This window comes from Archocentrus centrarchus, chromosome 4 (assembly GCF_007364275.1).
Source record: "Archocentrus centrarchus isolate MPI-CPG fArcCen1 chromosome 4, fArcCen1, whole genome shotgun sequence".
NCBI classification, from domain to species: Eukaryota; Metazoa; Chordata; class Actinopteri; order Cichliformes; family Cichlidae; genus Archocentrus; species Archocentrus centrarchus.
The window spans coordinates 5,591,716-5,617,315 of NC_044349.1; the positions used below are offsets into that span (position 1 = coordinate 5,591,716).

Sequence of the window (25,600 nt, forward strand, 5' to 3'; positions counted from 1 at the left end):
ATTGTTTGGAGCCACACTTCATATTGTTTATGACATGATGTATTTGGATTTTACTGATCTGTACTGACCTTTATTCAGTACATTATTTCAAAAACATGTTGTAAAGGTTATAAGTGACTTTTAGTTGTCTGTATAGTCCACACAATCTATATGAAAGATACTTGTAGCCACTTTGATGTCACCCAGTGTTTTTTTTTTGTTGTTTTTTTAAAGATAGAAATATTTAGATTAGAGAGTGGACTGTTAAGCTACAAGCAAAGGCTTGCAATCTTTCTTATCAAGCTGCCCCCATGTATGATTACAACTCTCAGACAAATGCAGTACCAGTCAAAGTACCCAATTGGTATGTGTCCAAACTTTTCACTGGTACTGTATATCTGCTACTTAGTGCTAATAAAAAAGACTTTATAGAATTGAGGAATTAATGTATGAATACAAATAATATACAGAACTCAGACTGTGGTTGTTACTGTGCCCGGAGTTCTGAAACATCCTGCATCTTTTCAGATCATTCTTTTCCTGTTTGCTATGATGTCACAGTGTTTACACTGTTACTGATTGGGAAAGGAAGCTATGCTGATCTGAGGTATTCCAGCTTGGCTCCTTATATAGACCGTCTGGTACAATCCAAAAAGTGCTCTTTGTATTAAAAATGCATACACAGCTGGTACAAAGTCCCAGTGAATGTCAAACTCTATTACATTTATGAACTATGATGCATATTTCATAAATTGGAGGTGATGTAATCTCCCTATTTATCATGCCAGTTATGCACTCTGATTTAACCAGTGACTAAAAAAAAGACATCAGGGCTTTGGGTCTGCTTATGTTATGTGATTTGAATGGACACTTGCCAGACAATCAGACTGAAAGACTTAAATGTTTTAAAACTGCTTATCATCAGTATAATAATAAGACTTTAACTGGCACACACATGTGGGAAAATTCAGAAGACAAGATCAATGAGGGGTTAACCCCACGTCTAACCCGACGTGGGGTTTTAATAAGCTGAGTTGTACGTTACATAAGAGTTGCTGCTTCTCGTTGCTCCTCTGTGCTTCCTGTCTGGGATGAAGTGTTCATTGTGCCGGTGGATCAGTTCTTACTCACAGAGAGACGACACAACCAAGTGCTCTACACACTCTCTACAGACACAAACAAGCATTCGTTTTCTGATTGTTCTCGTATGAGTGTGCAAATTTGTTTTGGTGTGTAAATTTGGTGTTTTATCTTCCATTAGATCCTAATAACAACAAAAAAAATTGTTTGTTTCAGCAGCAAATGTAGTGGGATTTTTTTTCCCCATCTGAGTACAAGCTAATTAAATATAACCAACATATACTCATAGAAATAATTGCATTTCAATAAAAAAGGTGCATCCTTAAGAACCAAAAACTGGCTCAACTCTGCTTTACCCTGTTCTTATTCTTATTGCTTTCCCTTGTTCCTATTTTATATTGTATGGTCTGTGATTGCTCTTTTGCAGGCAACAGATGTGTCAAATGTGTGGCAGTTAAAGTTATTTTGGTTAAGCTAAAACATAAAAGTAGATGCGGAAAAATAAGTAAAATTAAGAAAAACTTTGAAAAAAAAACTTTAAGTTACAAAAAAAACTGAAATAAATTTATTTATAAAATACATCTATTGAAAGTATGAGTGGTCTTTGTGTATTAATTTTAATAGCTTTTCTAAATTTTACAGCTTGCATTAATTAAAAAAAACCCTCCCAAACCTCATGACTAATAACAAACACTAATATCAAAAATAACATGAATTAAACTGAAAAGCATTTGAAAGATAAGAACCTCCTCTAGAAAACTAGCCAAAGCTGAACATAATTGGAGCCAAAATCTTAAGTGAAAATAAAAATTAAAACTAATGGACACATAATAATAAAAATAACTCTGGTGGAAGCTTGAGAACCACACAAACAAGACCAAATTAGAACTTAAAGAACAGTGAGTATTAGGCATACTTTGTGCAGGGCTGGCACAGGATGCACATTATATTATTAAGACTATAATCTAACACTGATTAACATTTTTCACATGTTAATATTCATCTCTGACATGAGCCATATTGTAATCGGACTACATTTTATTACTATTTCGCCTTTACAGTTTTTCTCAGTTGCCAAAACACTAAACCCTGTTGTCTGAACCAAAGGCTCAGTGCCCTGAACCCGTTTATTGAAATGGTCACCTTTTTGGCAGAACCTTAAGCACTTTTCACCTAGTTAGACACAACTTGCAAACATATTTTCACTCACTAAAACACATTTTGCACTGTGATGCACTTGGGATGCATAATGGTAAGCACAGGTAGCAAAAGTGAAACTCAGTGAAAACACAGGTGTCTCAACTCAAACACAGCAACTCAAAATTGATCACACATGTGGCTAATGATATGAAGAAACCAATATAGGCCAGTACAAGGAGCCCTGGTCATTGAGGTTTCACTATACATATATATATATATATATATATATATATATATATATATATATATATATATATATATATATATATATGTATATATATTTGATTTTTTTTAACAAATCTGAAGCTAATTGTTGGCATATCTTTCTGTTTAATCAATATACTGATTTATAAACCCAAGCTCCAGAAATGTATATATCCTCATGTGTGTCTTTTCTTTATTTCCCTATATTTGTTTAGCTCCCTGGTAGGACACATCCAGCTTAGCTGATGAACAGCTTTTAATGTCTATATATGTGTGTGTGTGTGTGCGTGTGTGTGTGTGTACTACAATTGCTAAACAGGAGTTTTGTATTGAAAAAGCAACAGTAAAGATTATCTGTTATGTGATCGTTGTGTTTTCCTTTTTTTCTGTGTTGTGTGTAATGACTGTTCAGTAGTGTTTTTCATTTTGATTGACTCGGGCTCTGATCTGACAACACTGAACTGTTTTGAGGTAATAGTTTGGTTTTGCAGGAAGAGTCAGAGGTTTTGTAAAAGTAGTTTGAAAACTGAGTTTTGTGTTTACAGTTTAGAGACATGGAGGGATGGTTTCAAGAAATGTGTCTTGGCAATTGAGAAAAACTGTAATTTGAAGGAAGCATACTTCATATACATAAACTTGATATGGAGAATTTCACATTATGACAATGGCGCATCTAACGGAGAAGAGGATTAGAGGGCTTTCATCACTGAAGGTGCTGACCCATAAAGAACAGAGCAGCTGGTTTCTGCCGCGTGATTCAGTTGAATTTCCTTTCAAAGATGTAACAGCTACACCCCCCAATCTGCTTTTAATGAGCCTTTTAAAGAGAGAACAGGACATGTTGTTACTGATGGGCGAAGAAGAGCCTAAATAATTTATGCAGATGCAAAATTTGCTTGTTAACCTAAAACAGAAAATGGTTGTTTCAGTCTTAAAACGAATCTAGGATTAGTTTCTATGCATGACTTTCTTTCCCTTATTGTTCAAGTACTGTTAAATTAATGCTGCTATTAAGTTACATAACTAACCATACGTTTCCCATGCTATTTTCAGCTATTTTCAGCTTTTTACTGCAGAGAGAAACACTGAGCTTAAACCCTGAAAAACACTAAATGTAGAGACATTTGACTTTGCTGTGACCATCTTCTGGATGTTTTAATTTTGATCAGAGTCACCTCTTTATCTAAATCAGCTGTGGCTCATGAATGAAAGTCAGAAACCTTTTTTTTTTTTTAATCACACATCGAGCTAAATCTCAAGTTTTGTACCCAAATTAAATCTTGCCTGCGATGCTCTTGTCCTTGTCCTTTGTTGTAATAGTGAAGAACAGCTTAGAGGAAATGGCCTGAAATTGTGTTTTCCATGACAAACAGAGAGAGGCAAAATCACTGACTGCAGTTTAAATCCTAAATTACACACCTCATGACTCGTTAATGGAGGACTTTGTGTGACCATTTAATCGACTATGAAGTGTGAAACACAGGCACAAGGACGTGCTCTGACACATGCTAATTTGCACGCACATACATGCAGAGATAACTTGAATTGCAATTTCGCAGGCCGATATATAGATTAGGCACACGAACACTCACTTGGTGAGTGTCAGTTGAAATACTGTTTCCTGAGCTCCAATCCATTAACAGTCTCTATGTGAATAAAGATGATGTTGGGAAAGCACTCCATTATATGAACAACTGATGATTATAAACCATCAGTATAAATTGCATGGCACACTTTAATTATGAGCAGGCTCCATCCATAAGCTTTTTCTCGTGCAGTCCTTAATTGTTTAAAAAGAATGAATCTGAGCCTAAGTGGCACCCTCAGGGGCTGGATAATGAAGCCAAAATCAAGTGCCAAAACCTGCAGTTCCTGGAGTGACCACTTGAGGTTTTGCTCACCAGAGACTCTTTGGGGAAATGCCAAAGAGACTTCAGCTATGAAATTTACATGTTTGAAGTCGGACCCAAAAAACACTTGGAAGCTAGTGTGAGTATATGTGAGTATATGTTTTCAGGACTCATTCATTTATTGATGACACCTAACTTTAGAGACTTGGCTTCTTTGATTGACAGAAGCTCCAACATAGGCAGCTGTAGTTGATTGGTGTCTGCCAGGCCTCGCCTACTTTAATTCGAGTCACTAAGCACCACCTTTAAATTAAATATGTGATCTTGGTGCCTTTTATACTACTTTAATGGACATTTTTGGGCAGATTATGTGGCCCACTGTGAAGCTGTATTTGTTGAAGTTTACACCTCAGTTTCGTTGAATCAAACTGATCAGCAGGTAACAACAACAGTGGACTAAAGTTCTTATATAGCGCTAGTTCTTATAAAGCGCTTATACAACACCTTTACATTTACCCATTCATACAAGCACTTCAATCAGTAACTAAGCTAAGTGCTTTTAATGTCTAACATTCACACTTCAACGCTTGCATTGAAGAGCAACTTGGGGTTCAGTATCTTGCCCAAAGATACTTTGGCATGCAGCCTGGAGTAGCCAGGAATTGAACCGCCAACCTTCCAATCGGTAGGTGACCTACTCTACCTCCTGATATCCACCTCTAGTTTATGATTATCTTTGTACCAACCTGGTCACTCTTAAAGAGAATCTCTTTGCGCTGACATTATTTCAGTGGAATTGCTAAAATCAGTGTAATGGTTTGCAGAACTGAGGCAAATCATTTTTCTTCCTCCAGGATCTACCAGGACTTTGTCTGCTTCCACCTCTTCAGCTGGTTATGATGGGCCCCAGATACACAAAGGAAACACATGGCAACTGATTTGAAGCTAGATGATTACCGTGCTTCAGGACCTCAAAATAATTTTCTACATTTTTTTTTGAGTATCACAGTAAATATTTCACTGAAAAACAGAAATACAAGGTCCCAGAGGGCGTCTGCTATTATTAAAAACATTTTGCTGCATGCCTGATGTGCCCTATGTGCTCTGGCAATAAGCAGAGGATCCCTTTTCCTTCATGTGATATGAAACTTGACTTTTGCTATTACACATACCATCCCCTCAGGAACAGCTGTGGCCTGTAATTACAATATAGTTTTCTGGTGGGGACATTTTCACACATGAAAACACTTAGAGACTGTCTGCAGGCGTACAGTCTTAAAGCTCCTCTCTGGAGTGGCCTGTGGTCAGTCTGCCTTTGACTGCAGTCGTCAGTGTTTATGTGACATAACCTGCAGATTATATTTTAGTACAAATGATGTGTGTGTTTATATCTGCATCTGCTAGGCTGCAGAGCAGTAACTGTTTCACAGACCCTTGTAATGTTTGGGTTGAAATTTCTTTATAACCCACAGAGAATGAGTTCATTGTTATGTTAGGGTTTAAATCACCAGCACACACACCTACACACACGTGTAAAAATATGCAAAATTTATGAGGATAGTTGTGTTGAGTGCAGAGAGTTGTGTTAAGTGCAGTATCCAAGGACAACAAACATTAGGAGCCAATTCAGTGCTGAAGCTTTGTTGAGCACAGACAAAAGTCTGCATGTCAAACTAACAAGCTGTCATAATAAAAACTGCTTCAAATCATTAGTTTGTGAACTCTGTGAAATGGACATGGGAGCATCACTCTGTCAAGAAGCAAGCAGAACATTTTTAAACTGATTCAACTGATTTTTCTTTTAATTAACCAATATCGGCATTAACAAGAAGGCCAAAAATATCTTATTGACCAACTGTGACCTTGTGCTGATCTATTTGCATTACATCATTTGACACATTTTCAGATGGAAGAGCACCGAGCTCTTAAACATGACACAGATACCGTAGACACACACACACACACACACACACACACACACACACACACACACACACACACACACACACACACACACACACACACACACACACGCACACACACCTCAGTGACTCATCCATCACCGCTGTCTCCATGTTAGATGAAAGCGGTGATTGAGACCACCCAGGAAGAATGATTTTGATTGTGAACCTCCATGTTGTTCCACACGTAGACTTTGCACAGCTCATTATGGCCTGTCATGACTGACTTGTTGACAAAGTTTAAAAACAATCACTACAGTAGCCTTCTGTCTTCCTTTGCACAAGCACCGTGAGTTCTCTGCTATGGGTCATTTAGCAGAATCTGGAAAAGTCTTCCACTTTGTTTGGGTTCGATATGCTCACAGTCAGCTGAGGGTGCATAATCAAAGCTGCTTTTACAATTATTCCTGAGCGAATACTTACTGTCTACTGTCACACCAGAAAAAAGATCCTTGGTTTAAAAAGCTGGGACTTTTCATATAATAACTGTTCCATTAATGGTGACTTATCTGGAGAAGCTAAGGTGTAGGAGCCTGCATTGCATCAGAGTGAATTTTGCTGACTTTAAAAATATTTATAAACATATATATTTTAAGTGTAGCAATATCCTAAAAATTCTACATTTGCTGCAAGCAAACAAAGGAATGGAACAGAAACTTTAGCAGCATTTAGCAAGGCACTGGATCAGTTAGGCTATAAAAGCGGCTTCTGTACTGCAGGAAACAATAACCCTTAGAATTTATGGAGAAAGTCCACTTTACTACACTGCTCAAAAAAAATAAAGGGAACACTCAAATAACACATCCTAGATCTGAATGAATGAAATATTCTCATTGAATACTTTGTTCTGTACAAATCTGAATGTGCTGACAACAAAATCGCACAAAAATCATCAATGGAAATCAAATTTATTAACCAATGGAGGCCTGGATTTGGAGTCACACACAAAATTAAAGTGGAAAAACACACTCCAGGCTGATCCAACTTTGATGTAATGTCCTTAAAACAAGTCAAAATGAGGCTCAGTATTGTGTGTGGCCTCCACGTGCCTGTATGACCTCTCTACAATGCCTGGGCATGCTCCTGTTGAGGGATCTCCTCCCATACCTGGACTAAAGCATCTGCCAACTCCTGGACAGTCTGTGGTGCAATGTGACGTTGGTGGATGGAGCGAGACATGATGTCCCAGATGTGCTCAATCGGATTCAGGTCTGGGGAACGGGCGGGTCAGTCCATAGCTTCAATGCCTTCATCTTGCAGGAACTGCTGACACACTCCAGCCACATGAGGTCTAGCATTGTCCTGCATTAGGAGGAACCCAGGGCCAACCGCACCAGCATATGGTCTCACAAGGGGTCTGAGGATCTCATCTCGGTACCTAATGGCAGTCATGCTACCTCTGGCGAGCACATGGAGGGGTGTGCAGCCCTCCAAAGAAATGCCACACCATTACTGACCCACTGCCAAACCGGTCATGCTGAAGGATGTTGCAGGCAGCAGATCGCTCTCCACAGCGTCTCCAGACTCTGTCACGTCTGTCATATGTGCTCAGTGTGAACCTGCTTTCATCTGTGAAGAGCACAGGGTGCCAGTGGCGAATTTGCCAATCCTGGTGTTCTCCGGAAAATGCCAAGCATCCTGCACGGTGTTGAGCTGTGAGCACAACCCCCATCTGTGGACATCGGGCCCTCATACCATCCTCATGGAGTTGGTTTCTAACTGTTTGTGCAGACACATGCACATTTGTGGCCTGCTGGAGGTCATTTTGCAGGGCTCTGGCAGTGCTCCTCCTGTTCCTCCTTGCACAAAGGCGGAGGTAGCGGTCCTGCTGCTGGGTTGTTGCCCTCCTACGGCCTCCTCCACGTCTCCTGGTGTACTGGCCTGTCTCCTGGTAGCGCCTCCAGCCTCTGGACTCTACACTGACAGACACAGCAAACCTTCTTGCCACAGCTCGCATTGATGTGCCATCCTGGATGAGCTGCACTACCTGAGCCACTTGTGTGGGTCGTAGAGTCCGTCTCATGCTACCACTAGTGTGAAAGCACCACCAACATTGAAAAGTGACCAAAACATCAGCCAGAAAGCATAGGTACTGAGAAGTGGTCTGTGGTCCCCAACTGCAGAACCACTCCTTTATTGAGTGTGTCTTGCTAATTGCCAATAATTTCCACCTGTTGTCTATTCCATTTGCACAACAGCATGTGGAATTGATTGTCAATCAGTGTTGCTTCCTAAGTGGACAGTTTGATTTCACAGAAGTATGATTTACTTGGAGTTATATTGTGTTGTTTAAGTGCTCCCTTTATTTTTTTGAGCAGTGTATTTGGTTAACTTAACTCCGAACAGGAGTTTACATCAACTGAAAGCAGTGAAGGTCCAGGGTTAAGCTGGGTTTTTTGTGCCTCCACCAGTCCTTCTAACTCCTAATCTAGACTTCTTTGGTCTTTGAAATAGTCCGATTTGTGTCTTCAGGAAATCTTAGACCTTGGTCACATGGACCTATAGAACTATTAGCAACCATCACGCAACCACTGGTCACTAGGGAAGAATGTGCATTCCTCAGCCAGTTGACAAGTGGTTGCTGACAGTCTCTAGCATGACGTTGGTTGCAAAGAGGTATATGGGGCTGTACTGATAAGCTACTTGTGATTGCTTTGATCGCTAGCAGATTGCCACAGTTACCAGTAGTCTGTGTGGAAAGCAACTTGTCTGCAAACATGAATGCAAACTATTCAAGAGGTGAAACTAAAAAAGTGTGAAGCAAAGTGGAAACAAAGAATGTTTGTCTTCAAAGAAAGTTTGTGCCTTTTGAAATGTGTTAGTGGGACTACTGTCACTACTTTTACTTTGAAGGTGAAGATTCTCTGTTTCTAGTTTGTGTTGCACATTTTCAAGTTTCACTACATCTGAGAGAATAAATGGAGAGTGTTTACAGACAAGTCAGTGCCAAACTGTGAGCAAGGGTGGCAATCAGCTAGCGAGCAAATCAATCACAAGGCGCCTTTGGAACTAGCACCCTCTTAGCGACTTATTTCACCCAGCAGCCTTCAGCAACCACTTGCCATCTGGTTGGGGAATACACATTTTTCCCTATCAGCCAGAGGGTGCCAGGTGGTCACTCACTAGGCTGTGGGCTTCTAGTTTTACACAAGGTCTACTCGATGTTTGTTTGTTTTTGTGTTACACCATCAGAAATGATTAAGTCAGTCTCAAATCTTGTGCAGTGTTATGCAATACTGCCATTGTGATCACTTTACCTAGAAGAAGAGCTTTAAGCATGCTGTTCTTTGACCATTACAGCTGTGTTCTTACTCACACTTTCTTCTTATGCTCAAACATTGTCCCATTCTCATGGAAAACAGGGTAAATGTGTGGAATGGAAAGATGCATCCCCCGTGTTGCCACAGTAGAGGTGTCATTCACACTTTTTTCCCCCCTCAAAAATAACTGATGTGAAAATATTTCATTACTTTCAGGGTAGGTCACGAACACATGCTTTACACTTTTGTTCATAGGATCGTGCCTCAGTTTTTAACATTTTAAATTTAAGGTAACGTAGGTCCAAATGTGAACAGCAATGCATTTCCAGGTGCTGATTTTTTAATCTAATTTTAGAGCATAGTAAACAACCCAAATCAAACTAGAATAATGATATCAGAGGACTGGTAGCTGTACCCCTTTACTACATTAGATTTACCTGTCACATTTAATGTCCCTCCAAATGACAGATGCATCTCTTTACCACGTGAGATATGCAATTATCCTTCACTAACTGTCCTCTACAGAACCGATGTGGACAAAGTCGGCAGCTTATGAAGGGCTGAGTTGTCCTTCCTCGGAGGGGTGACTAGATCAGAGGGGTTGAGGAGAAGCCGGTGTGGGATAATTTATTGAGATTAAGCCATTTTATCAAGGCTATTCCCTGTCACCTGGTGTGCTTTATGAGGATCTATATCTAGCTGCCTTGTCTGCTCTTGACCTTTGGAGCCATTAATGTGATGGGACCCACACCCCCATGCATTAAACACATCATTTTTTTTTTTACAAAAACTCTGTTGTCTACCTACCACTCTGTTACCTAAAATAACTCACTGTGCAGCAAATATTATTCAGTTCACTTGCTTTGAGCAAACAGTCAGCTGCTACGTTTTGCTATGGAAACACAAGCTGCTAAAAGCCTCCTTAAAAAGTTAAGATTAAGACTAATGTGAATTCATATAAACACCATCAACGCATCAAGCAGCCCTCACATAACCTACAGATTTAACTTCAAGCATCAAATTATTAGGAGTTACTGTTAGGAAAACACACAACTCCAGCCGACATGTTTTGTGTCTTTTGAGCTCAAGTATTTCTTGTGTCAACACAGAGCAGACTCAGAGTTGTCATGTTGTGAAAATACAATTTGGCCAAGAAATGCCACCCTGTTGCTGGATCTCATCTTAGACCAAACAACAGAAAAACATTTATTTTTCCTGCACTTCATATAATCCAGTTCATTAAGTCATCAGATATTTTGTTCCAAATATCGATGGTGCTGAAAGAGCAGTGACATTTCAGGACCAAGGCTGGTTCAGCATATTCTTCTGGCTTTCATTATTATCTAAATTAAAACATTTTTTTTTTTTTTTGGCACAGTGTTGATTCATTTTTGCTCTTCCAGTGGATGAATCCTTTAGATAGTTTGCTACAACCATAGCTAGCACTGGTAAGGCTTTAGAGCCAGAGGTACATGTGTTTTTGTTTTTGTCTTGCATCTCAATATCAGTATGTTCAGCTAGTTTTATAAACAGAATAAACTGGGAATTTAGCAGAATTAAATAGATAAAATATTTCCAAATTGTACCACTGAATTGTGTACCTGGCATTCATGTTCATTATCTTGTCTTTATCTGTGTAATTCAAATTTGCATCTTCTGTGCTTTTGCTAGAAGTGTACATATCTGTGTGAAGCTGTGCCTGTGCCAGGAACACACAGAGCCATCATCGCCTCGCTGCTTTGTGAGCCTGGCCTCTGGTGTGCTGATCATATCCTGCTGTCTGGTTAGCAGCAGGAGATAGCATGGCAAAATTCATTATCAGCTCCATGCTGACAGAAACCAAACAGACCGATTTTACCTGACCCCACTGCATTATTTGGAAAGCCAAGCCGTGAAGGAGAAACAAAATATGTTATATAAAAACCTGCTGATCTGTGTAGTCTGATGTGTGAAGCTCAGTTTTAGTCACTCAGCGCTCTGTGAGCTGCTGCTTTGTTACGTTGTACCCATTCAGCATCTTGGGGGCAGTTGATTTAAAAAAAAAAAAGTTTTGTAAAATGCAAACAAAGAAAAAAATTGTAAATTATTTAAGTCCTGCTTAAAAATACTACATCATGAAAGCTTAAAACGTAATATTTCTGTTGCTGTTGTTTCTAAATATGTGCCCTTTAGGAATTTGCTGCCAGCAAAATGTTAAAAGAAAATAATCTCACAACTAATTAGCCTGATTGTTAATATGACTGGCCCTAATAAAAACCTCCCAGAGAGGCTGAGTCTTAGTGTTACAAATGGAAAGGTGTTTACCACTCAGTGAGCCCATGTCTACAAATAGATCAACAATACAAGAAAAATTATTTTCATTGTAAATCTGCAAAGAATTTGATGGTTTTGTCGTCAGCGGTATATAATATAAATAAAGATTTATAGAACTCAAAGAAATCTCTGAACTCTGGGGGAAGGCTGAAAACTCTTGTTTTGCTGTGATCTTCAGGCCCTCAGACAGAAGATATCAGTGCATGAGCTCAGGGACACCTGTGAAAACCACTGACTTAGTCAGCAGATCCTCGGGGCTGAAGAAGGAAAAGACCACAATTCAAAGGCCAGTAATTATGATATAATAATAATAATGCATTAGACTTATATAGCACTTTTCAAGGTACTCAAAGATGCTTTACAATTTCATGCACACCTCAAATCATACTTGGTGGTGGTAAGCTACTAATGTAGCCACAGCTGCCCTGGGGCAGTCTGACAGAAGCGTGGCTGCCAATTCACGCCTACGGCCCCTCCGACAACCGACCACCAACCACACAACCACATTCACACTTAGGCAATGTGGGTTAAGTCTCTCGCCCAGGGACACAACAGCATGTGCTCAGATGGGGACTTGAGCCAGCGACCCTGTGGTTGCGAGGTGAGCACCTATCCACTGCGCCGCTGTCACCCACATATAGGGGTTTGGGGTACATAGAATGGGTGACTTGCACATATATGAAGGCACCACTGGTGCTTAATCACAAATATAAGCTACATAATATGTAGTCATGAAATCTTTCTCAGCGTAGGCCTTGCTTATTTCCTTATTTCAGTACCAAAATGTCCACCCACGTTCCGACCCACACATATTACTCGTGTCTCTGTGGAAAAAGAAGGTGCCTGCAGTACCGCCCTGAAACTGTCACATTTTTGTTTCTCAGTGAGCCAAAGGTTTTCAGAGGACCCCCTGAACTGTTGAACAGATAAAATTTTGTCTCAGGCAAGAATGTAATTTTGAAACTGCAGCAGTCGGTCTCTTCAGCTATCAAACACTTGTTTGTGAGTGTTGTTCACAGAAGAGGCGACACAGCACGGCGGGAAAGATGCTCCTGTGACACCAGCCACCAACTATGTTGCTGGCATTAAACTCAGAATGTGGGCCTATATATTGAAGAAGTGCTCAAGCCTACTATCTTCATCTTTAAATCGAAAGAAGCTTTAAATGACTGCATTCTGTTTTTATTTACATGTTAGAGGCCCACATTTGTTGGAAATGGGGTTGTTGACTGATCACAATGCCAGTATGACAACATTTTCCACCCTGCTGCTGATATGAAATGGCTGAAATAACCCATTAAAAAAGTGCTTCATCCTCTGCTGAATATGCAGTCAGCGATTCAGCTGGATTTCTTCTGACAGAATATCATTTTAATTGGACTCAGACTGAATCGATGTTTTCCTCTTTTTTTTTTAAACGGTTTTGCTATTGTTTTAACTGCCCACGGATGCATGTGTAAGGACAATTTTGTTCACACACACTCACAAATGCAACATGTGTAACTGTTTTAAATTCAGAAAAGCAAAACACAAATGTTATCCAAAGGAGTGTCACGTTTTTCAATGTTTTCCATGTCCCTAAGATGTAGCAGAAGAAGGCTTCATACTGGATATTCAGAGTTGTTATTTTCTCAAACATTATTCTTAATAAATGTAAAAATACGTGTCAGAAGATGATGGGGAGCTGGGAAAATACCATCCACCAAATGCACAAACAACCCTGACAGTCTCCTCCCTGAGTGCTTCCAATTTTAAGGGAGCTGCTCGCACCATTCTACCTTAAAAGGGAACTGCTGGCAGCCCTCCATCTTTTAAATGCCTCCACATGTTGGCTACAAATCAGAAAGGTACAATCTTAGAACTTTTAGAGACAAGAATTCAAGCTGCTTTTAGGTATCAGATCAAAGGAAAAATGGTGCATAGTTACAGCTTTGACTATGAGGTCATGTGCAAAAGAGTCGCCAGGAGAAAGAGAGAAGGAAAAACGGAAGTGATCCTATTTTCAAGGATGCATTTTTCAGAAGGTTATCCTCCAGACTTTGAACAAACCTCGACTTGCTTATCACTTAATCTTTTTTATATATTACTTGTGAGGGAAGCAGAAGATGATGAATACATCTGTCCCTTTGGGTTGAGATAAATGAGCTGATCAAAGCAACCTGCTCAGCTTGCTCCTTCATATTCAACATTTTACAAAGTGGTGACAAGAAACGGCTCATTGATCTTCCACATATTCGTCTCAAATACCAGATAATTCAAAAGAACTGAAGGATGCTTTTGCTTTGTTTTGCTTCTGTTTTATATTTAATTTAGTCACATTTCCAAAAGAAGCAAACAAAGAAAAAGAGATTTTAAAATCAAGGTCTGCTTCCCTGCTGGCAATGTATTCTCCTGAGAGGGTTGTTGTGCATAAAGCTGCAACAGGTGCAAACTGGGAAGTGAAAACATTATAATGTGATTTATGGTGATGCTTTATAGCACTTCCATTGTGCAGGAGCAAATACATACTAGTTTTCTGACATGGTGCCTCTCGTTGTGTCAGTATTTATTTATTCATTTGTAATACCTTGTTTCATCTTAGAGATTATTATGCTTCAGATATACATTTTTGCCTGTTCTGAGCTGTCAGAAGGTTTCTTAATTTTTTAAATAAAAATACAGCAAATTAAAAGCTTTTTGTCAATTTTATTGCAACATATTTTTCAAAGTTTGCTTTGTTCATTTTAAAAGCTCTGCTGATGAAGACACAGAGTCTTATTAGGGAGCAAACACAGAGCGTGTGGGTTGGATGAAACTGCAACTGGCCAGAAGGAAAGGACAAAACAATCGGGGTGGGAAAATTTCAAATAGGTTCATTCTTTGCTGTATAATTGCTGTTCTGTGGGCTTATTGTTCAAAAGTAATTACAGCTCACAGGATAACGATTTTAACCCCTGATTGATATGCAGTGCTTTGGAACAAATTTTAGACCCTTTTGGTCAATATTCCATTAAAGCTCATGACTTATTCCTTAAATCGTGCCTAGCTGCATTAATATCCTCCATTATTCATGGCTCCTCACCTTTAAATGAAGGATGCAGTCAACACAAAAAAAGAATTACCATAACAATAGCCACTTGACTGCATCTTCAAAAATCACTTTGAGCTGGTTGTCTGGTTTCTGTATTCTTGGATAGATTCATGGATGATTGAATGTCGCTTGAAGTCAGAAAAAGTTCTTAAGGAGATATTTAGAGATGAAAAGCAGGAGGAAACTGTGCCAGAGGACTCATCAGAGTCACAAAGCAAGTCATCTGGGAGTCTGGACATTTGAATTCCATTTAAATGCTTCGGGGCAAGATTCAAACCCTCCGTTCATTAGGTTTAGTTTTATTTTATAAAGCTAAAATATGCTAATTTACAACCACAATAATCCCTAAGTACATTATATTATAATGTAAAGACCATCCATCCATCCATCCATCCATCCATCCATCCATCCATCATCATAGATGAAATCATATCCTGGAATGGCAGAGACTGAAGAGCAGACTGAAATGCTCAGAGTTTCTGCGACCAAGGTCTGAGAGCAATTTGTTCGAATTTGTAGTGACGTCAGTTATCTCATATTGACACTGTGATGCCTGTCAATGACAAGCGGAATGAGTTGAGTTCAATAAAGTCAGTGGGTTTAGTGCTGCACTCTTGCTCTGCTGTTTGACCAAGTTGGCCAGATTATTTCAACACAAATGCACCAGCTACAAATTTGGACACAGAATTGGTTTTCCATATTTTTTTTCTACAGTGTAGAGAAAAACTGATGTCAGTGTTATAACATAATAATGTGAAGCAGAGAGAAAGTGTGTAATATACTGTAGTAAAAAAACAAAACAAAAATGGAAGCAAAATGCAAACAAAGCAAAATATTTTTCACATTATTATATTTTGCACACCTGAATATTTTCATGCATTGATCTCACAGAAATCCATGAGATGACAAGAATCTCTAAATACCCATGCATCCACATTCATAAGCATACACACTGTATGGTAGTGGTGTGGGGTTACAAAAACTACCTACCCCTCCACACACCCGACAGTGAGTGGTTAAATAAACTAACAAACCAGATAAAAACACATCCTTTCTGGTTAAAGAGAGTTTAGATTCTTCTTTTAAAGTGATGCTAAACAATCAAAATATTGTTTGGAGGAGAAATATTTTTCAAACACTTTTATGGTGTCAAGATTTTTTTTATTGACTGACACCAGTGAAGGAAATAGTCAGCATTTTTCCATAAGTAAAAGCAGCATTAGCAGACTAAAAAAATACTCCACTATGAGTAAAAGTCCTGCAGGTATAAGCAATAAAAGCAGGTAAATGATCGCTTTCTCTTGAATTTGCTCTTTCTCTGATTAGCTCTCTTCTTCTGTGTTATTTGATGTTTTAGGATTAAAGTAGGTAAAGTTTAAAGATTAAAGTGAAGGTCATTATAATGACTTTACAAGTTTAACCTACAGCTTTGTATAATCCACAATAAAACCACACTTATTATATCATTTACCTTTGAGCTTAAACACTCAGTTTTTAAATAAAAAGAACAAATTTCTTTCCTTCTCTGTAACCTCAGTGCTGGTCCAGTGCTTAAAGAGTTATGACACTCAAACATCCTCAGGAAAATGAGGAGCAGTCTGTCCACCGGAATGGAAAACTGAAGAGTAATTTACCTGCTACTGCTCGCGACACTTAAGATATGTATAAAAAGAAATGTATAAAATAAATGTGTGTGATATCACAGCTTATCTCAGCCTTGCTGAGGCCAACTGTTGTCAGCAAAGCATGGCCACACCCACTAAAATGAAAGAGACAATGGCTAACTGAAGTTGATGAATGCTTAATGAATGGTGAAGTAATCTTGCATCCTGTCCTATAGGAGTGAGATTGATACTGTAACTAGTTAAACATCGGTTTCCTTGCTTGTTCTGATTACATGCACATGTGCACATGTGCTATATGATCCAAGTGCACTACTGTGTCAGGCCCTGGCTGTAGACTTCCTCAAAGTGAACATAACAGTCAAACCACAATGGAAAACCCAGAAAGTGTAAATCTGCTTAATAATTAATTTGGTGTTTTCATTCATAAATCTAATTCTGGAATGACAAACCCAAACTCTTCAAAAAAACCCAAACCTTTACCAAGATAGCCGTCCATATCACCGCAAGAGTTGCTTAAAGTTGCCTGCTCTGGCAGGCGCTACAGGTGCATCAAAGCCAGAACAAACAGACTCAAGAACAGTTTCTTTGCCAGAGCAATCACCACCCTGAACTCTCACACTCACCCACTCTAACTGTGCAACACCCACATCTCTATGCAATATTAGATTATTCATACTGAACAATATCCAACATTCCTATATTGTGTAATATCCAGTATTCATTCACTAGTGCAATATTCATTCACCAAGTGCAATATTCATCATCTTCATTATTATATGTATACACTTATTTACTTTTCTTACAATGTACAGATGCACCAATGTATGTATATATTTTTATACATTCTATTTTTTGTATATTTTATACATTGTTATTTTCTGTATATTTCTTGATTATACTAGATTATAATATTTTTATTTTTATTTTAGAGAGTTTGATTTTCTGTTGCATGGCACTGAACAGGAGTGGCCCTCCAATCTCATTGTACATCCTGTATAATGACAATAAAGGCTTCTATTTTATTCTATTCTATTAACTAAGTAGAGATAAAATGACTCATTGGCTCACCCAACAAAGAGGAGGCTGAGGGTCACAGCAGCTGCAGAGGATTAGTTCTTTAGAGTCAGAGAATGCCAATAAAAAACACATCAGTTTAAACACATATACATACACAATATAGCTCAACATCTACTGGTAAGAGATCTATTTTCAATAGATCCCTCATGGCAAAATTGCTGCAGTGAGACAACTGCAGTTTCAGTCTCACTGCAGCTGGATTTGTACTTGAGGCGCACAATATTTTTTGGATATGAGTGTTCTGGAGGACCCGTCTGCAAAACACAGAAAACATTTAACTTACAAAAATGTGTTACGCAGGATGAATTGCCTAATATTAACACTTTTATTATTATTATTATTTATACTACTATTACTACTACATCCAATAATAATAACAATATGTAGAAGGAGCAACACTCGTGCTTGAATATAAACATTCAGTCCTGTAAGCTGAGTTAAAATCTGGTCCACCTTTTAAAGACAACTGGCAACGTTTTCCAGCGATGACATCACAGAGTACACTGGAAACGAGAGTCTCATGACAATTTCAGGGTCTGGATTTTAGATTCGTTCAGTTTGAAAAAGCTCTGTTTTTTTCCACACGATGTATGACTTCAGCAGTTCCTCTAATGCCTTAAATCCCTCAGTGGAAAACACCTTTTATTGTAGTTACTTATGATCCCATCTGTTGTAACCCCCCCCCCCCCCCCCCCCCCCCCCCCCCCCCCCCCCCCCCCCCCCCCGTCCCTTTCTAACTCTTTTATCCCACCCTCACCCCCCGCCTGCCCGGTGGGATTGTCAGTCCATTTTGCTGGTATAAAACCACTGCTGGGGGTGGAGACAAGCACAGCTTGCTGTCTGATACTGAAGGACTCTTGCAAAAACACTGCTGCTCACAGCCGCACGGTTGCCTCCCTATTGTCATTTACAACAACAGCACTGACTTTGGATTTTTAACCATCAATCATGTGTAAAGGACTTGCAACACTCCCTGCGACATGCTTGAAAAGGTAAGAGAAATTTACCTTAAAAAACACAGGTGGATACAAGTGTTTAAAAAAATGTAAAAAGAAAAAGAAAAAAGAAAAAGAAACAAACAAAAATGTAGTAAAATATTTATTTGAATGGGATCTTTAGACATGTAAAAAATAAAACAGTTTCTATTTTACAGCAGTAACTTAAAATCTTGTATTAGATATTAGAAAAATGAGGAAGTGGCCAACAATCTGCTAACCACCTGTTTACACAGACGGAGGAAGTCTCGGTGCAGATATCACTAATGCAAACAACACGATGTTTTCTGAAATGCATTTTTGTTCATGGTCCTCTCATTCTGCTTCTCCACAGTGCCAAAGACATCAAGCACAAAATAAGCTTCTTACTCCAGAAGCCCGAATCTCAAGCAGCGGATCAGAAGCAGACGAAAGAAAAATCTACCACAGCTGCTGCAAAAAGGTCAGAGGAGCGAGTCTCACTGTTAAAGCTGCTGTTTAAAGTATTTGTTCTGTGTTAAATCCAGCATGTAGCCTCCTCTGAAAGAGAAAACACAAGCATTCAAACAAATGCATTTCTATTTTGAAGGAGTGGATACTTAAAAATGTGATGAAGGTGGCTGTGTCAGATGAATCTCCTGCTTTGTGATAAATGTGGTCCATTCATGCAGTAGGTATATATTTTGAGTTTGAGGGAAATGATCTCTGACAGTGATGAAGTCCAAACCTCTTATATCTATTGCTTCCGGAGGACACGGGACACATAATCACCAATCAGCAAATAAACAACCTTTATTTTTGACTTTAAACTCATGGAGTTTGAATCCTGACTCTTAATGTGGTACGGATGGAAAAATCCTGCCTCGTGCCTGAGTTCAAACTGCAGACCCTCGATATCGATGTGCCTCTAAATGAATCACTGAAACTCGTGGGATCTCTTTCTGTTATCTGAGGCTCGCTGAGAAAGAGATAGGGAGGTGATTAGAAAATAGATGGATGTGGAAGATAAGCCCACTCTGATACAATAAGCTGAAGAACCATTTCACTTGATGGAAAATAAATGATGTAGTACTTGTTTTATTATCATTTTTTAATATATTGACCCAGCGGTATAGCCTGTGCCTCCAGTATTTGGACATGCATGTGTTGGTTTGTGTGGACAACAGTTATTAAGCCTTTATGACTGATTAAGATGCAATTATTGTTACTGCCAATGGAAACTCTGAAATTGAATTATGTTGCTGAAGGGAGCAGTCTATCTGATTTGTCTGTACACGTCTGCAGCATGTCTTCCCACGGGAAGCCTGCTATTGTTCGTCATGAGAACGTTTGCATTGACCCAAATCACACTGACCTTTGCTTTTTTAGCAGCATCCTCCTCATCCCGAGACAGTTATAGATGATCAATATTCAGTTTTCCTGCTATAATTGTGCAGCAGCGGTATCAATCACTTCATGCACAGCACAAAGACGTGATGTGGAGCTTGTATAGCAATGTGCATAATTCAGGTTATGATAATAAATACTGCTTGTGTTAGTCTTTTTGACTGAATATCACTGATAGATGATGGAATTTGTACTTTGTTGCTGTCAGCTGACGTGTGCTGGCACGATTAGATTTGTTGTCATTTTGATGGGATTTGAATGAGCCGTTCCTTTGAGAGCAATAAGAAAATCTCATACAGATATCTTGTTTGTCATGTTTCACTATATTTTTGGTGGTTACTTCACCTCGATGGAGGAGGTACTACAAAAAGACCATATTCAACTAGAATAGACACAAAATAAAAATTTGTCTCTTAATGTGTAGATTACATAAGAATAAAATAATGTTTCTGTGCAACTTTACTTAATAAAACTTTTATCATCTGCGTTTCAGGGTGTATAATACAGCTGAGGTGGAGAAATGGAAGGAGTCTTTCAGCCAGGTGCTGAACAGTGAAAGTAAGTGTTCACACAGAAAAGATGGGATCTGAACTAAAACAAGTCAAATGAGGCTTGTTTTAGATTTCCAGCCTTTAAGCTGGAAATCTAAGCCAGTTTAAAGGCTTAGATTTCCATGTAGCACAATAAAGTTGCACTCATGGGAATGCTGTCACACAAAGCCCTGACCATTGCATACCACCCTAATAGTTGACAGTAAGCTTTTCCTAATCCCAAAACTGATGCCGAACATCAAGCTGCACAGTCTGAAGGAACTAAACTGGAATCGAAATAAGTGCACTGCAGCAGATGGTTGGGTTTGGCTAATTAAGTATCATCACTGTGCTCATTACTGCTGTGATCAGGATGTTAAATGCAAGTTAAGGGGACTTGGCTGACACACACACACACACACACACACACACACACACACACACACACACACACACACACACACACACACACACACACACGCGCGCACACACACACACACTCTCGAGCACTTTCCAGCACATTCTCATGCTCTAGTTTGCTGCTACGTGTCATGAGGCACTACTGAACGGCCTCTCAGGGCGAACTGACCAGTGCAGAGGTTTTGTGTGTGTGTGTGAGTGTGTGTGTGGATAGGACCTCTGAGAATCATACTGTCTGTGTGTGCATGGACAAAAATGGGGAGCAATGGCCTTGCGGGAACCAGCAGAGTTCTGACCCGCTTCTTTCCATGACCTCCAACATGGTCATGTCTTCAGTCGGTCATCCCCGCTGCATCTGTCAGCTGCCACTGGTCCTTCTTTTGTTTACCATACTGGGACCTTAAAAGGTCACCTCGATCTGTTCTTGTAATCCTCTTGAACATGTAAGACAGGGTGCAATTATTGCCCCTAGAGTTTGCCATAATTAAATTTTCTGATATATCGTAGATCAGTAGAGCTTTCATGTAACGCAGTGCATCTGGAGATGTGCGCAAGGGCACGCTGCCAAAGAAAAAAAAATGGCTGAATGCATCAGTTTTGATGCCAACTTGGTAAAATTATTACTCAGTCTCAAAATTTATGGAGTCATTATTCATTGTTTTCTGGCAACCAATGTGCAGTTGGGAGCTGATTCAAACTCCTATTTGGAGAGTTCAGCAGCATTTTTGGCTAACTCTGGGCAGGTGGTGGGACCTGAAATTGGACTGCTCAAGCTCATTCCGCTGCATTATTCATCAGGCTGGCACCCAAATTAGATAATTTAGGTTTGGTGAGGGAAAAGGTTGCCATGTCATTATATTAGAACATTAATTACTCTCACTCAAAGAGTCCTTTTTCATAATGGCAGTACTTTATAATAACCCTTATGGTTATTTAAACTCTAGTAAATAGCTATTTCCTGTTAACAGCCAACAAAATAACAAACAGTCTTTACTTATCATAAGTAAAAATCTATATTTATGTAAGTAGTTCGTGTTGTGGCAATAATCTGACCCCCGATTTTTACGCAAACCTAACCAAACAGCTTGAGAAAGGTGTAATAAACATGTAACAACTAATCTAAGCAGTTGGAGAAACAGAGCAGAAGCTTCATAGTGAATTACACAATCACCACATCATTGGCCTACTTACATGTGCTTTAATACAAGTAGTACAAAGGTCATCTGTGAGCATGAGCTGGATGGTTACTGGAAAGTTCCAACAGGTCAAAACCAACAATTTACCAGTTAGTAAATATTATTAACTATAATTACATTGTTTATTAAGAGTAAATAATTATTAAAGTTAATTAAATAATTAATGATAAATGTGCCTGTAGAATACATTGGATAAAAATACACATTTTTTCTTTTTGTGTTAGTGGGTCGCTCAGTCTTCACCAGCTTCTTAAAGTCAGAGTTCAGTGAGGAAAACATGGACTTCTGGACGGCTTGTGAGGACTACAAGAAGACTGCTCCTTCCAAGCTGGCGAATAGAGCCAAGCAGATCTACCAGAAATATATTGGGGCAGATGCTCCTAACGAGGTAATGACTCCTTTATCATAACACTACTGAAATGAAATGACAAAAAAATCAGTTTGATTAATATGAGTAAGATCCTTGTCTATAAAAATGCAATAACAGTACGTGAACATTTGCTGGGCTTTTATCTCGACATCCAATAATGTAAAATATGAGTCACCACATGCCAAAAACAACCTTATGTGTTTCTCCTGCCATGCATCAGCAATGATTTCAATCACTGAACAGGGTTTCTATTTGTTAGGAAAAAAAAAGAAGAAGATATAGTTAGTTTTTCCTCTGTGACTTTTCTCATGTGTGGCAGCTTAAAATACTCGGGCTTCTGAAGTGCAAATATATTTAATCAGTACATTTAACTCTTCTTTCATTCTGCGTCCTTTAAGGTAAACTTAGACGCAGCAACCAGAGAAAACACGAGGCAGAACGTCGAGAACGCCTGCCCGTCTTGCTTTGACGAGGCTCAGAAGATGATCTACACGCTGATGGAGAAAGACTCCTACAGGCGCTTTCTCAAATCCAAACTGATCCAGGACCTGTGTCAACAACAGAGCAACACTGCTCAGGAGAAGAAAGAGAAGAGAAGCTGTGACACGGCTGACAGCAGCCAGGTGTTAGCTGGTGGCGCTTAGATAGGAGTAAAGAAGGAAAGGCTTGAAGCAGGTGCCAAAGACTGGAAGTCAGTAAGTGCTGACACTGGGAATGATGCTTTTGTTGGGGGTGTCCAGGGTTTATAGATAAGAGAGAAAAAAAAAAGAATGGATTTGAAAGTGACTGATAAAGGTTCATGTGAGGAGGGTTTTTCTTTTTTGATACTTTCTTGATTGCTGGGCTTATGTGGTCCTCTTGCCAATTAATCATAATAATACAATATTTCCCATTACTGCATTCACCATCAGGTGTGCTAATCTGACTGACTGAATGTTTAATATTTCCATGCACACAAAAACAGAGAATGTAAATATATCATTGCATTGTGAATTTTTGCTTCTGGATTCCTTGCGAAACATAATCTGATCTCCAAGCTGTGACCAGGTTATCCTGAAACTTACAACAGAAAACAGTTGACAGCTACCTCCAGCCACCAGACACACGTTCAACCAAACTGCTGCCACTGGAGCATTTTGTTAATGGAACAGCACAGATTACTTGTTTTAAGTAAAAGCTATGTACAAACCTGTATATTTAAACTGATACGAAAAGCACTTTTTTAAAGAATGCCCTGACTCCCCTGTGCGTGAGAGTAGAAACACCGATTTTAAATGTTGCAAGATTTTATACAATTACAGATATGAAGTAATAATTTACCCCAGCACAGCTGCAACAACGATAAATGAACCACATATATTGTATTCATCTGCTTTGCAGTTATTTTGGGGTGTGGCAGCATGGCCACAGCTCATGTTCGATCATGCTGACTCATGGCCTCACAAATTAGCTTTATAACTCACCCTTAATATCATATGCTAATAACATATGTTTTTGCAGCAGCGCATGGGTGATATTGATGTCTGTTCGATTCAAGTGAGTAAAACCTGGTGTATATCTCAACGCTTCATCATGGTAACAACTGGCTTTGCTAATTAAACATCCCGACATGATCTCTGCACTGTGAAAACGCCGACTCGGAATCTCGTGGGAATTTTGGGCATGCTTTAATATTAGCAGTAGTAGTAGTAGTAGTAATGAGTGTCATTGAGTGATGTCACAGAGTAGGAGAAATAGTGACTTCTTCTGATGATTTTTTAAAAAAAAAGCATTTATAAATTATGCTTTTTTGTTTCAGTGTTTAATAATGCAATTTGTGTAGGGTATTTAACAATGTGTTCACGTTAATTGACACTATTTTACGTGGCCGCGCATTCTGCAATGTCTTATTTAAACGTATATGATGGATAGAAAACTACATAAGTGTTTGTCTTTGCCCTGTTTCAGTGGATTGCTATCCTCAAATAAAATTATGTCTTGAATGATGAGTGTGTTCTGCCTTGTTTTTTTTTTTATTTTTTTTGGAGTTTGATGATGCCACTTGAGGAAAAAAATTTCACCAGTCTTATAAATAAATCACGGCCAGCCGTGATGGTTTTAGAACTGCAGCACCGACATCATTCTCCTCCTCACCGGGTCTCATTGCCGGTGTTGTGGAGCTGCACTTGCCCGCAGGTGCTCCTTTAAAGTCGACCTTCTCCACACTTTTTCTATTTAAAATTTTAGAGTCTTGACTGCAAACTTCACTTGACTGATAACAATATTTGATTTTACGCTGAGATCAGCGCAAGTTTTGACTCTAATTGACTCTTTTTGAAGTGATGTCTAAAAGATGACCTCACCGCATGTGTCCCCTCGGAATCAGACGGCAATCATCTATAATCAGCAGGGAAAAGCTGGTCTCCTCTATATCCAGCACTGATTGCATAATGTCAGCAGATTATAGATGATTACCAGAATCTCACGTTATTATCTAATAATTACCAGAGAACATAGTAGTTTCACATCAAGAGCACACCATTTTGTTATGAAGGCACAGTTTATGCACCCCCGTTTAATACTTCAGAATTTAATTACTGCTTTTCTATTATGAAACAGTTACATTTTTAATTTCAAAACCTACAAGAAACTACAGGTAACTTTCAGAGCTCAAGCTTCCCTTTTCACACACCGGACCCATGACTTGTTTGGATGTACCTCAGTGAAGCTGATGCCGTTTACAGCAGCCGCATTCATACTCATGGCCCTAAACTTTATGCCTATTTAAGGGGAACGCATTTGAGAGGACAAGCAGCTGCGCGGTAAATAACAAATCTAATCTAATCTGCGAATCTGACTCGTACAGACAAGGAGACGGCAAACATGCATAAATATTTGCTGTTGGTTAATTCTGTCTGCCTGCTTTGCTGCTTAGTAAGAGCACAAAAATAGAATATGAAATGCTTTGCTACTTTAATAGAGGCAGAATGTGAAAAAACGCTTGGATTAATAATTTACCAGCACCTTTACAGAGGAGCCTCAAAGTGGGATTAGTGCAAACATGAAAACATGCTGGGCATCTTGATCTGATGCTGTTTAATTCTGTTGCTGATTCCACTGTTTTTT

The 25,600-nt window shown here is 39.1% G+C and overlaps 1 protein-coding gene across 1 annotated transcript; it reads left to right on the forward strand.

Moving 5' to 3' along the window:
- The first annotated feature begins 18,460 nt into the window (after nucleotides 1-18,460).
- On the forward strand, nucleotides 18,461-24,480 carry rgs4 (regulator of G protein signaling 4). Its single transcript, XM_030727122.1, has 5 exons — nucleotides 18,461-18,611; nucleotides 18,949-19,056; nucleotides 20,473-20,537; nucleotides 22,350-22,513; nucleotides 22,894-24,480. Exons 1-5 carry the CDS (start codon nucleotides 18,568-18,570, stop codon nucleotides 23,137-23,139), a joined length of 627 nt encoding a protein of 208 aa, XP_030582982.1. The 5' UTR covers nucleotides 18,461-18,567; the 3' UTR covers nucleotides 23,140-24,480.
- The last annotated feature ends 1,120 nt before the right edge of the window (nucleotides 24,481-25,600 follow it).

What these genes read in the sequence shown, in the direction of transcription:
- rgs4 (XM_030727122.1), top strand. Translation starts at nt 18,568, where the DNA reads ATGTGTAAAGGACTTGCAACACTCCCTGCGACATGCTTGAAAAG. An exon ending in CCAGGTGCTGAACAGTGAAA is followed by an intron (nt 20,538 to 22,349) that starts GTAAGTGTTCAC and finishes TTTTTGTGTTAG; the next exon opens with TGGGTCGCTCAGTCTTCACC. An exon ending in GGGCAGATGCTCCTAACGAG is followed by an intron (nt 22,514 to 22,893) that starts GTAATGACTCCT and finishes GCGTCCTTTAAG; the next exon opens with GTAAACTTAGACGCAGCAAC.